At 48.0% G+C, this 12,502-nt stretch overlaps 2 protein-coding genes across 3 annotated transcripts in view; both read right to left on the bottom strand.

The window, feature by feature from the left end:
* Window positions 1-12,502, bottom strand: part of CLN6 (CLN6 transmembrane ER protein) — a 95,764-nt gene that overhangs the window by 75,335 nt on the left and 7,927 nt on the right. The gene's annotated exons all lie outside the window — the stretch shown is intronic.
* ITGA11 (integrin subunit alpha 11) overlaps window positions 4,617-12,502 on the bottom strand; it is a 121,063-nt gene continuing 113,177 nt past the window's right edge. Inside the window, exons 27-30 of the mRNA XM_059697119.1 lie at window positions 10,557-10,667; window positions 10,354-10,449; window positions 6,591-6,704; window positions 4,617-5,894 (exon numbers count right to left, since the gene is read on the bottom strand). Of these exons, the coding sequence (XP_059553102.1) occupies window positions 5,823-5,894; window positions 6,591-6,704; window positions 10,354-10,449; window positions 10,557-10,667 (393 nt within the window). The 3' untranslated portion in view covers window positions 4,617-5,822. The remainder of the gene's footprint in view (window positions 5,895-6,590; window positions 6,705-10,353; window positions 10,450-10,556; window positions 10,668-12,502) is intronic.

Raw genomic sequence — 12,502 nt, 5'->3', positions numbered from 1 at the left:
GCCTCCTGCACGCCCCCCACTGGGATTCAGGCCTGCAACCCAAGCATATGCCCTTGACCAGAATTGAACCTGGGACCCGTCAGTCTGCAGGCCGACACTCTAGCCACTGAGCAAAAATGGCTTGGGCTGTATCTTGTCTTTTTCAGCTATATCATAGACATTTTTATTTTTTATTTTGGTAAGTTTAGATATAAAAAACAAAACTTCATAGCAATTTAATTCTATGGGTGGACCTACAATTTATTTAACCTGACTTTATTGTTGAACTTCAAGGTTTTCAGATTATTTATATTCCAAATAATGCTTCAGTGAACATCCTAATGTATTCTATTCATAGAAAAATTCATTACTAGCACTGGAGTTTTTGGTTTAGTTACTGAGCATATAAAATCTTGTTAGAAGTTACCAAATTTCCCTCTGTCTGCCTACTCCTTTATTGACACCAGATATTACCTAATCATTTAGTTTTTGTCAAGATGATTGATGAAAAATAGTATTTCATGGTTTTGATTTGTGTCCCTTTGTTATGAGTAAGGCTGACCTTTTCATGTATTTACTGACCTGTATGTTGCTTTTGGGTTGTCTTTTTCTTGTTAAACTTTTTTTTTGAAAGTTTAAGGAAATTTTCTGTCAGATGTCACAGTTTATAGTTTGTTTTACTTTAAATATAGTAGTTTTTTTAAAAAAAATATTTTATTGATTTTTTACAGAGAGGAAGGGAGAGGAATAGAGAGTTAGAAACATCGATGAGAGAGAAACATCGATCAGCTGCCTCCTGCACACTCCCTACTGGGGATGTGCCTGCAACCAAGGTACATGCCCTTGACTGGAATCGAACCTGGGACCCTTGAGTCCACAGGTCGACGCTCTATCCACTGAGCCAAACCGGTTAGGGCAAATATAGTAGTTTTTATAGAAGTTTACGTTTTTATGTAGCCATATTTGTCTTTTGTAATTTGCTTGTTGTAATGTGGTTCCATTCCAAGATCATAAATCTTTTTTTGACCATGTTTTCTTCTAGTTCTTTACTGGCGTTTCCCTCCTACTTCTCTCCTTCCTCTTCCTCTTTCCCTCCTCTTCCTCCTCAGGTGGTTCATAAAGCTTGTTGGCAAGCTTAGATAAATTGTGTTTTCTAATCTGCCTGTGCTCTGTAAATTTGGTGTGCTTAGTCCATCCCAAGATCAGGAATGGGGTTTGCTCCTGCCTCAACAAGTGGGAATAAACTTGAAAATTAGCACTTACTAAAGCACCTGCTGTGTAGCAGGCACTATACCAGGGATGTGCATACACAAATAAGAAAGGTGGTAACTGCCCTTGGTAAGCTTGTCCAGCTGAATGTCCCTATTTGAAATCTGATTTTCTATTTTTCTTCAAATTTTAATTTAATTTCCAAACTAAAATTTTATGATGTTACTTTTTTACTCTGGCTTCGGCCATCTTCTAAAACATTTCAGAAAACATCATCTGAGTTGCTGCTTGTTTTTTTATGTAGTACCAGGGAGATAAGAACAAAGAACATGAAAAACTGATAAGAGAGGGTGAGTCCATTAAGGAATGGTATTCCATCCTTTTTAAAACAAATATTTTTCTGCTCCTACCCTACTATAAGCCTCATGAGTTTGCTAAGTACATTTTAGCCTATATCACATTGAAAAGTTTCAGAGCTCAGGTACCAGGCTTCTAACACTCTTTACCCTAAACCTTCAAAGCTCTGTTCTGTTTCACTTTCTGTTTTGGAACATGCAGTTCTGCTTTAGTGTGATGTCAAAGCTAATGGAATAGACCAGCGGTTCTCAACCTGTGGGTCGCGACCCCTTTGGTGGTTGAACGACCCTTTCACAGGGGTCGCCTAAGACCATCCTGGGGATGGGGTGGGGAGTGGGAGGAGGGAGATGTTTTGCTGGGAGTTTTGCCCGTAGCTGCCAACATAGGCCCCAGGGCAGCTGAGAAAGGCTGCCCTGTTTAAGAAACTGACATTGACGATTAGAGAATAACAGAATTTTGTGGCTCTGGGTTGCTGGTTCTCTAAGTTTTAATGGGCTTGAAATTACATCACAGAAATTGGATTTGGGAGGTCTGGGTGGAACTTAAGTCTGTGGTTCCGATTGAAGTGGCTCTGGGACCCCACTTTGAGAAGCTCAGCTCTGGATACATAATCTACTTTAAGAGGCACAGATTGCCCTCTGAGCTTGCATACCTACACCATCTAATGCCAGAGAGAAGCCGCACTTAGCCCTGGATTTCTCCTTTCCAGCTCTCAGCTGGCCGGAACTGACACCACAGTCGATGTCCATGTCCTTGAAGAACACTGATGGCACAAGGGCCTGAGGACCCTTGAGTCTACCCACGATGTGCCCCTCAGTTTCTGTGTCTTCTCTGAGGGGCTGCCCTTCCATATGGGCTCTCACCATGTCAGAGTCAACAGTGAAACCACCCAGGACATCTTGCCCATCTCATTTCATAACTTCTTGTTGGCAGGCCTTTCTCCTCTAGCAGACAGTGAACCTAGAACTTAAGAAACCCCACCATCCATGGACCAAATTCCAAAACCATCTTCTGTTGGTAATTTGGTTTACAAGAGTCAGACCTTGCCCGGGCACGTTTTTTCTCCCGCTGCGTGTTTGTTGCAGACTTGCTTAAGTATCACGTGGCCACCTGGCGGTCAAAGCAGCTGGTTCAGAGTACTGTCTAGGATGGGTCTAATGCTTTTAAAATACTGAACAATACTGAACCATTTTTAAGTGAGTTACATTTCATGTTAACACTTGAGTTCAGCCCTAAGCTCTACAATTATTATTCTACCAGATAGAACATTGCTAATAACATCCATCTGCAAACCACAATATGAATTTTAATGTTGACTTGAGGTTGCACGTTGGGTTGCTTGCCACGGCATACCAAAATTGCTCTTCATCTCCCCTCAGCAAAAATATACAGCAAATCCCATTCTGGAGACTTGCTGGAATGAGAAAGTCTTCCAAACTCCAGGCTGGAGCTGAGTTAATTTGAACAACATCATGATGAGAACACTATTCCCATTACTCATCATGGAAGGTCACCTGTGCATGTTAACCCATTGTATGTTTTTCTAACTTACATGTTCACTTGCCTGCTGACCTCATCGGTCAGCACCAGGGGAACTTTGAAGCAATGATGCCTTGGGCCCTCTCCCAACCAATTAAATCTGAATCCCTGGACTGGGCCTTTGCATAGGTATCTTTTAAAGCTCCTAGGTCAGTGGTCGGCAAACTCATTAGTCAAAAGAGCCAAATATTAACAGTACAACGATTGAAATTTCTTTTGAGAGCCAAATTTTTTAAACTTAAACTATATAGATAGGTACATGGTTATTAACTTAATTAGGGTACTCCTAAGGCTTAGGAAGAGCCACACTCAAGGGGCCAAAGAGCCGCATGTGGCTTGCGAGCCGCAGTTTGCCGACCACTGTCCTAGGTGATTCTAATATGCAGCCAGGCCTGAGAAACTGCTCTAGCCTGAGGCTCTGCACGATATATGATGCATCTTCTCTGCTTGCCCTACCAGGCGCTCTTAAGCCAGTCTTAGATGTTTCTACCCAGAGCTAATAAATTGGGAAGGGAAGTTGATAAGAAAAGAAGGACACACTACAAAGGGCTTAAAGATGCAAGCCTCCCATTCTTTTCATCTTTTTATCAGTTGTTCTTGGTGTGGGCTCGGGGAGGCCTGGAGGGCCTGGAGCTCGGGATAGGCTGCCTCTGGGAGTCCAGAGGTTGCAATTCAGTGACTTCTGGCTGCATCTGACCTGCAATACATTGTGTTTGGCCTGCAGTGTGGTTACACATGGAAATTAAAATAAAAATAAAAATAGAATTTCAATCTCTAAAAGTAAGGGTCCAAAAAAGCATTCAGTTGATTTTGACAAGACTTGGTGCTTAAAATGTGGGTTCATTGATTCTCCTTCAGCAAGGTTACTCCATTCATGGGGATAATGGCTCAAATGAAATACGATTTTAAAATGTTTCCTTCTGACTTTGGTTTTTACCATTTGAGAAAAAGATATCCCCATACATTTCTTTTGCTCCTTCACTATGCCCTTCTCAGGCAGGGTTAGAATCTGGGATTAGTCTTGATTTTGTTGTGGAACCTAGGACTACCTCAATTTCACTGGTTCTGGGGGTCCACATCTATGGGGGAACAAGATCAAATAATTTGTAAGGTTCTACTTCTGGCTCCTTGGGATGACAGTAGCACAGAAATAGAATGGAGACAAGTTGGTCTAAGAGCAGCCTGTGTGTAAAGGCGGAGACACCTGAAGTCGGGGTGTTAGAAGGTCAGCACTGACATCCAGCTTGGAGAGGTGTGGGAGGCCTGGGAGGGGAGAGCGGGAACTGAGGGGTAGAAGCTACAGTGACATGTGCATCTCAACCATCCAAATTGGCCAAAGATGGAATGGCTGGTCTTGGGAGGGAGAGAGTGCTCTGTCACAGGCACTTGAGGGAGCAAATGGTGGACAAGGCCCTTCCGCCACATAATGGGAAGGAAGTAGGAAGCCTCTTTTCATCCCCATACTCTCCTTCAAAGAACAGAGTGCGTTAGCTAGGATGTTTTGCCCACAGAAAGGGAAGTCAGCGCCTTGATTGTTTTTAAACACTACTTTTTTATTTTTTAAAAATATTTACGACAGCAAAGGTCGTACCATGTGATGGGGACAGATGCCTTTGATGTATCCCCCTTTCATTTCTACCTCAAAACAAGGCTAAGGCATAAATTACTCGGCTTGGGCACAGCTGTGCCTCTTGTCCTCGCGGCGCCGTCATTGGTGGTACCACTTGTCCTACGGGCGGGCGGGTCAGATATTTGCCACCGAGGGGGTCCCTGTACCGGCCTTATTCAGTGCATTCCGGGAGGAGAGCCCTTTTCCTGTGCACAGTGGATGGAGGGGAGGGTTGGAAGGCTGTGTGCGTAGGGATGGGTGATACAGGGAGGGGAGGCTCCCCACCCTTACCCTGCGCCCAGCTTGCCCCAGGAGACGCTGTGGGAATGCGGAGCTATAGGGGATCATAGGGGATTGTGTCACCCACACGCTTCTGGATGTACCTTCTGGGAACAAAAGCGGTGGGGAAGGGTTGGGGGGGGGGCGGGCATGGGATGGGAGTCGAGAGCACGGTGGGGGAGTGTGTGTGGCAGTCAGTGTGAACATAAGGGGGTGCCTCCCCATCTCTGTGTGGGTGCCTGGTTTCTGGATCCCAGCTGCCTGTCCGTCACAGTCTCCATGTCCCAGAGTCTTCATCCCTGGCCCTCCTCTGTCCTCATCGAGCCCTTGCTGTTCAGGGGAAGCTCGGGGACCCACCTCCTGCCTGGGGAAGGGGTAGGCGTGACTCAGGAGCTGTTGGCAGCGTGGGGGTGGACGACAGTACAGAATTCAGATCTGCTGTCCCACTGGGTCTATTGGAACTAAAGACCTGGAGTGCACAGAGTGGGTCTGCATTTGCAGTCTTCCTCTCCGGGTTTCTTCTTCTGAGGAGGAGGAGGAATTCCTAGCACCTTAATGGTGGGGGTAGCCAGCCTCCCAGAGCCTGGGGAGGCTTTGGGGTGTGCCTTGGGAGAGGTCCCTTTCTATTCCTAGGGATCTCTGTTGGAGGTGTCTCGGTCTCCCAGCAGGGCAGTCCCTCTTAAAACTGGCTTGAGTTCCCTTCAGAGGGAGCAGGCTTGGTTTCTCAGATGAGGTCAAGTGCAAAGCGAGCTGGCATCCTCTCTGCCCCAGCTCCGCGGGGCCACCGGCCTGAGCCTGCACACCACCTGGCCCGGCCCGGCCCCATCAACTTGCAGCCTCCTCAGGAGCCTCACTCCAGCGCTTTGGGCGTGGGGTCCAGGTCGGGCTCCCTTCTGCGCTTGGCACTTTTAAAGAAGCCGAGCTGTGGGGAGGCAAAGGCAGAAGTCTCAGGAGTGGGCAGAGTGGACAAGGCCGAACTCCCCTCCCTTGCTGGCCCTCCACTAACCCTCTTCAGGCGTCTTCCCTCGAAGGCTTCCAGAATACCCAGCTCAGGACCGTGAGTACCCTCTGTCCCTCCCCAGCTCTCTTTGGGCCGCTTAATTGGTGAGGGGGCACTGGAGCAGAGTGAATACAGCCTGGGTCTGGAGGCAAGACGCCTTGCTGAGTGACCCTGCCCCAGGTAACACTTCTCTGGGCCGCCTTCACCTTATTTGTACGAGAAACAGGTTGAGATCAGGGCTTCTTAACCTGAGGCTCAGTGACAGCGAAGGGCTTTGACTTGTTTAACAGCCTGCCTTTGTTGGAGACATTTTGTGGTTGTGTGCACATGCTTTTTTTCTGATGAGAGGAACCCTACCTCTCACCAGGTTCTCAAAGGGGCCTACAAAAGGGTGGAAGCCATAGGTAGAGTGCCCTCTGGTGGCCAATCAGCCTGCGGTGACTGGCTGGGTGCTGTGGCAGCAGGCAAGTTCTGCGAAGGAGGCTAGGCAGGTGCCAGCTCCCATGGGGAGTAGAACATGGGGACTGGCCACAGAGCCCAGAGGTTGGAATCCCAGGCATGGGCCAACCAGCCAGGATGCTGCTCCCCCCCCCCCACCCCACCGTGGGGGGCCCTCACCTTCCACAGTGCCAGGACCAGCAGGGCCAGCAGCAGGAGGCCCCCTAGTGTGCTGCCCACAATGATCCAGATGGGGATCTGCCAGTCTTCTTGCTTGGAGATCTCAAATGTGATCTGCAAGGGGAGGAGGGACACCAGGGGAATAGATTAGTGTCCTGGGGCCTGGGCTGGAGCCCAGGAGACCGCTGGCCCCTGGCGGGAAAGCTGTATCCGTGTCCTTAGGGAAGGCTGCTGGGGGGATGACGGGTGGCATCCAGCCTGCAGAGGCCTCAGAGCCCCCAGCCCCTGCACAGTGGACACCTGAGTCAAGTGGCCCAGGTGATCCTACCTCCTCTTGGAGACATTTTCTGCCTCTTGTCTTTGCTGCTTCCTCAATCATCTCCCAAACTTCTAAATGTTGGCATGTCCCCTGGTTCTGCCCTTGGACATCTTTATCTACAGTCACTCCCTGGTGAGCTCAGGCTGACTCACATAGTGGGTACAGTGGGCATGGTGCCCAGAGGCCCACAAACATGATCTTACTTATTTTTTTAAAAAATGTTTTTATTGATTTTAGAGAGAGGGATAGAAACATAGAAAGATTGATGAGAGAGAAACATCAATTGGCTGCCTCCTGCACATCCACTACTGGGGATCCAGCCTGCAACCTGGGCATGTGCCCTGACCAGGAATTCAACCAGTGACCTCTTGGTTCATGGGTTGATGATCAACAACTGAGCCACACTGGCCAGGCCTAACTTGTAAAATTAGAGGATATCAATGAATATAATCTAGCCTGGATTATATTTGTCTTTATATGTATACAGTCATAAAATGGTAATTAATTTTTTTTTTTTTAATGGAGGAAGAAGCCCCAAAAGCAAGTGTCCAGGGCCAGGGAAGTCCTAATGCAGCCCTGGGCGAAGTCAGTCAGGGCTTTGACCATCTATACTCTGACCACTCTCACGTTTCTACGTCTACCCGGACTCTCTAGATTCATATCTGACTGTCTACATGGCCTGCCTGGCACCTTTAACAGGTCCCAAAGCAAACTCTTGATCTCACTCCTCACCCTCAATCCTGTTCTTTCAATGTATTTCCTATCAAAGCAAATGACAGCAGCGTCGTCCTTCCTTGCTGTTGCTCAGGCCAGAAACCTTGTATTTGTCTCACATCACATGAACTCCATCAGCAAAGTCTGACTGTTTTACCTTTGAAACACCCTCTCACTTCCAGGGCTACCTCCCTGGTCTGAGCACCCTCATCTCCCAGCTTCTGCCTCGCCTCCTACAGTCTGTTCTTTTTGTTTTTTGTTAATCCTCACCGAGGATATTTTTCCATTGATTTTTAGAGAGTGGAAGGGAAGGGGAAAAACACACACAGAGAGAAACATCCATGTGAGAGAGACAACAACCTAGGTACGTGCCCTTGACTGGAACCGAACACAGGACCCTTCAGTCCGCAGGCTGATGCTCTATCCACTCAGCCAAACCTTCTAGGGCTTATAGTCCGTTCTTGGCATAGCATCCAGAGAAAGGCAGTTCTCTGCTCTGCTCTGCTCTGCTCAGAGCCTCCAAGCCTCCTTCCCGTCTCACTCAGAGTAGAAAAGTAGGGTCCTTGCCCTGGCCTGCAAGGGCCTACACTCTCTGGCCCTGCTACCTCCCGGACCTCTTCTCCCACTCCAGCCACCTGGCCTCCAACATGCAAGCACACCTGCTGTTGGGCCTTTGCATTGCTGTTCCTTCTGCTGGCATGGCTCCTAGTCCCTGTCAGATGTCACTTTACTGGAGAGGCTTTCCCTAATCTCCCCATCTAAAATAGTGTCCCCTGAATCTCCATGCTTATATGCTTGCGTGTTGTTGTTTTTTTTTCAGACTTCATCACCACTTGATGCTGTATATACAGGGGTGGGCAAAGCAGGTTTATAGTTCGTATGGAAAAATAAATAATAATGAATAATATAAGAAGAAACTTTTGCATACTGACAACTGTAAATCTACTTTTGCCCCCCTGTATTTATGTTAATTGCCTTTCTTCCCACGGAAGGTCAGTTCCAGGAGAGCAGGCTTTCCCTGATTTGTTCACTGCTCTATCCTCCGAGCAGGGCCTGGGCCTGGGACAGAGCCAGGGGCTCAGTGAACATGTTGAGTGACTGACCGACGGCACCCCTGCACAGCATGGTGGGGTCCTGGCTTGGCCACTGAGTCACTATTTAACCTGAGGCAAGTCACTGCTTCCCTGCTGCCTTATCTCACACAGCCTCAGTTTCCACACCTGAAAAGTGAGGGTGTGGGGACATACATCAAAGATAACATGTGAAGAAATTATTACAATACCTGGCTCATAGTTAGGGCTCAACAAACCATAGGTCCCTTATATGTTCTTTCCATCCCTGCAGGCTGGACCTTGCTCTGCCTTCCCACCCCCGGTCACCTGGCTGTGACCTGAGAATGTAAGCCAACATGGGCTTCATTATTGCTGGATTTCAGAAAGAGAAGTGAGGCATCCAGAAAGCATAAGAAGGATTTGGCGTGGGGACTAGGAATGGAAGGAGAAGGAGAATTCATTTGAGAGACATGAACTAGTGTGGAGAGAGGGGCAGTTTGTGTGTGTGTGTGTGTATGCCTCTTCTCTCTTGGTCACCTGGAAAATTCTAACACATCGCAAGATTCAGTTCAAGTGTGCTGTCTCAAGAAAGCTTTCCCTGGTCTGGCCACCTCCCACTCCAGCACCTGTGCTCACCCCCAGATCGAGTCCACGCTTTGCTTCCTTGTTCCTTTGCACCCCTAGTAGGTCTGAGTCATAGAGGGGACACCCAACCATCGCTGAATGAATGAATGAACAAATGAAACCGCTCCTGGGGTGGGGGCCCCTGAGTGCTGCTTCTGGGCTGTTGCACCTGCTAGCCCTTCGCCTGGCACACCCACCCTGTTTGTGATGGGTATCTGTGTGTTTTCTTAAGGGCTGGCTTCTAGCCCATGCCCACTTTGCTCTCCAGCGTCTGCTGGGGAGGAACTGGGGGGGGGGGGGGGGGTTTACTCAACATCTGGTATTGAACGCTCACCTGGAGCCCAGGCTGGCAGTTTGGGGACACAGCCAGTGGAGGGCAGCAGCGCCCCATGCCTGAGATGCCTCTATCCAGAGGATTGAACTTTTCAAGACACAACTTCTCATTTTCCCAGCTGAGCACTGCACAGAGCCCCATCCCTTTCCCGAACTTTGATTCAAGCCAATTTGATCTGCTTTTACCCAATACAAGTGTCAATGCCAAGACATCTCATCCATTGGCCTTCACCAGTTCACCAGTTCAATTCATGCCAGACTTCTAAAGCACAGGTCACATGGTTTCATTAGATAAGAGGTGCGAATGGATCGGGGGTGACACAGGTGTGGGATGGTCATTCTAGGCTGCCAGCCTGCCCAAGGCAGCCTCCCTCTGCTGGGCCACGAGCCCGCCAGCCAGGCTGCCATGGACTCCAGTTTCAGGTTCCTGTCGTGTCAAATACACAGGTTCCCTCCCTCCTCCGCCCCATGGGCTGTTGTGCAGAGCCTGGGGCGCCCGTGGCCTGGGCAAATGCTTCTGGCCCCCTGTCCTCTTCTGCCCCCAAAGCCCTATTTGTCCTGCTTTTCTCTCTCCTCTGATGCTGCACTAACTGCTGGCATGTCTGTCCATCTCTCGCTTGCAGGAACACACGGTACAGGTGTAGGAAAACTAGGGGAAGGGGTAACCCTTACCAAGCTGGCCCGGCTCAAGCCCAGGTCTGCAGGGTTCCCAGGGGCTCACCTGGCGGCTGGGATCCTCCTCTCGGAAGATGAAAGGACTGTGGAACTGCCTCTGCACGGCTGCGTGGACCGTGATTTTCATCAGCTTGTACTTGAGCTGTGTAATCAGAGGCCTTGTCAGAAGCTGGCCCCTCCCCGTGCGAGACTCCCAGCACCCACCTTCTTCCCTTCTTCCCGCTAGCCTAGCCCACGTGCTCTACTTACTGCCTTTAGGGACCGCAACCACAGGTTCCCCAGCAGGTGGAAATTGATTTCCTGGTTGGGGGCCAGCCGCACATGGCAGTTGATGGAGACTACGTCAGAGTTGCTGTGATTCTGAAAGAGAGGTGGGTCTCGGGGAGTGAGCAACCAGGCTCTGGGGGAGCGGTGGCAGAAACCTAGCTGTGACCTGGGAATGTGAGCAGAGGCTGGGCCGCCAGAGAGATGGCTCAGCTGCACTGCTGGACCAAGTGGGGCTTTGTTCATTGGGGAGAGGGGCAGAGGACGGGACGAGGCGGCGGTAGGGGACGCGTGGTCTGGGGCTGCCAGGGGGTGGCTGGAGGACGAGGTGAGAATGGTATATTTGATGCTGCATTTGAAGTTGTGCATATTAGGTATATTCCAGGAACAAAATTTTGGTTCAGTGTTAGGGAACCTATAAATGTCATCACCATATAAACAGATTAAAGGGGAAAAGTGGATGATTACTGTAACAGATGCAAAAAATAAACATTTTAGGAAATTCAACTTCAGTTTTTGATAAAAGCTCCTGGGGAACTTCCTGAATCTGAATAAAGGGTATTTATAAAACCCAGCAAGTATCGTATTTATTAATGAAAAATTAAAAACAATTCCTTTAAAATTAGGATCAAGACAAGACTGTCATCATTTCTGTTTTTCATTACCCTGGAGGTCCTAGCCAGAGCAATAACACAAGAAAAACAATTTACAAGGCTTGAATGCTAAAGCTAAAGCTATTATCATCAGCAGATGGTATCATCCTAATAGAAAACCCAAACAAATAATCAAATAGTTAGAAAGTATTAGGTTACAGTTATTTGTATCACTCTTTTGCATCCATGTCAACCCTACCCAACCCCAAGTCTTCAGTAAAATGCACTACATTCAAAAAATGCTTTGTGTGAAGCACTTGTCCGGGGAAATCAGATTAAAACGGCTAAGGTTTTGTCTGGGTAAGGAATAATGGAAGCATGCACAGAAATAGGTATCTGGGGACAGAGGCAGCTGCGAGGATATAAACCTGGAAACCAGCAGGTGTCTTAGGGAGGGCTTTGGGAGTTGAACCTGAGCTGCCTTTCATTTCTGGGGCAGGGAGGCCCCAGTTGAAGTCAATGTCTCCAATATAAGTCATGTATGTTCTGCCCCCGTAGCAATGCTCCATCTGGCTTCCTCCCCTTCCCTCTGCTTATCTGTACCCAAAGGCTCTTTTAGGCTCAAGTACAAGTCCACTAGCTCTGTTCTTTCTTTTTTTAAATATAGTTTATTGATTTTTTTCAGAGAGGAAGGGAGAGGGACAGACAGAAACATCGATCAGCTGCCTCCTGCACACTCCCCACTGTGGATGTGCCCTAAACCAAGGTACGTGCCCTTGACTGGAATCGAACCTGGGACTCTTCAGTCTGCAGGCCGACGCTCTATCCACTGAGCCAAACCAGTCAGGGCAGCTCTGTTCTTTTTAAAATGATTATTACCTTTTGATCCCCTTCATCCATTTTCCCACTCTCACCCCCTGCTTCTGACTACCACCAATCTTTACTCTGTATCTATAAGCTTGATTTTTAAAAAAAAGATTCCACGTATAAGTAAGATCATACAGTATTTGTCTTTGTCTAACTTATTTCACTTAGCATAATGCCCTCAAGGTCCAAATACATTGTCCCAAATGGCAAGATTTTTTTCTTTCTTATGCTGAGTAACATTCTATTGCATATATCTATCATCTCTATCTCTATTTCTCTTTCTCTATCTCTGTCTATCTCTATCTTTATCTTTATCTTTATCTCTATCTCTATCTCTTTCTCTCTCTATCTCTATCTATCTCTATCTCTATCTCTATCTCTATCTCTATCTCTATCTCTATCTCTATCTCTATCTCTATCTCTATCTCTATCTCTATCTCTCACAATGTCTTTATCCATCGATGGACACCT

Source organism: Myotis daubentonii, chromosome 1, assembly GCF_963259705.1.
Source record: "Myotis daubentonii chromosome 1, mMyoDau2.1, whole genome shotgun sequence".
Classification (NCBI taxonomy): Eukaryota; Metazoa; Chordata; class Mammalia; order Chiroptera; family Vespertilionidae; genus Myotis; species Myotis daubentonii.
This window is presented reverse-complemented; position numbering and strand designations above follow the sequence as displayed.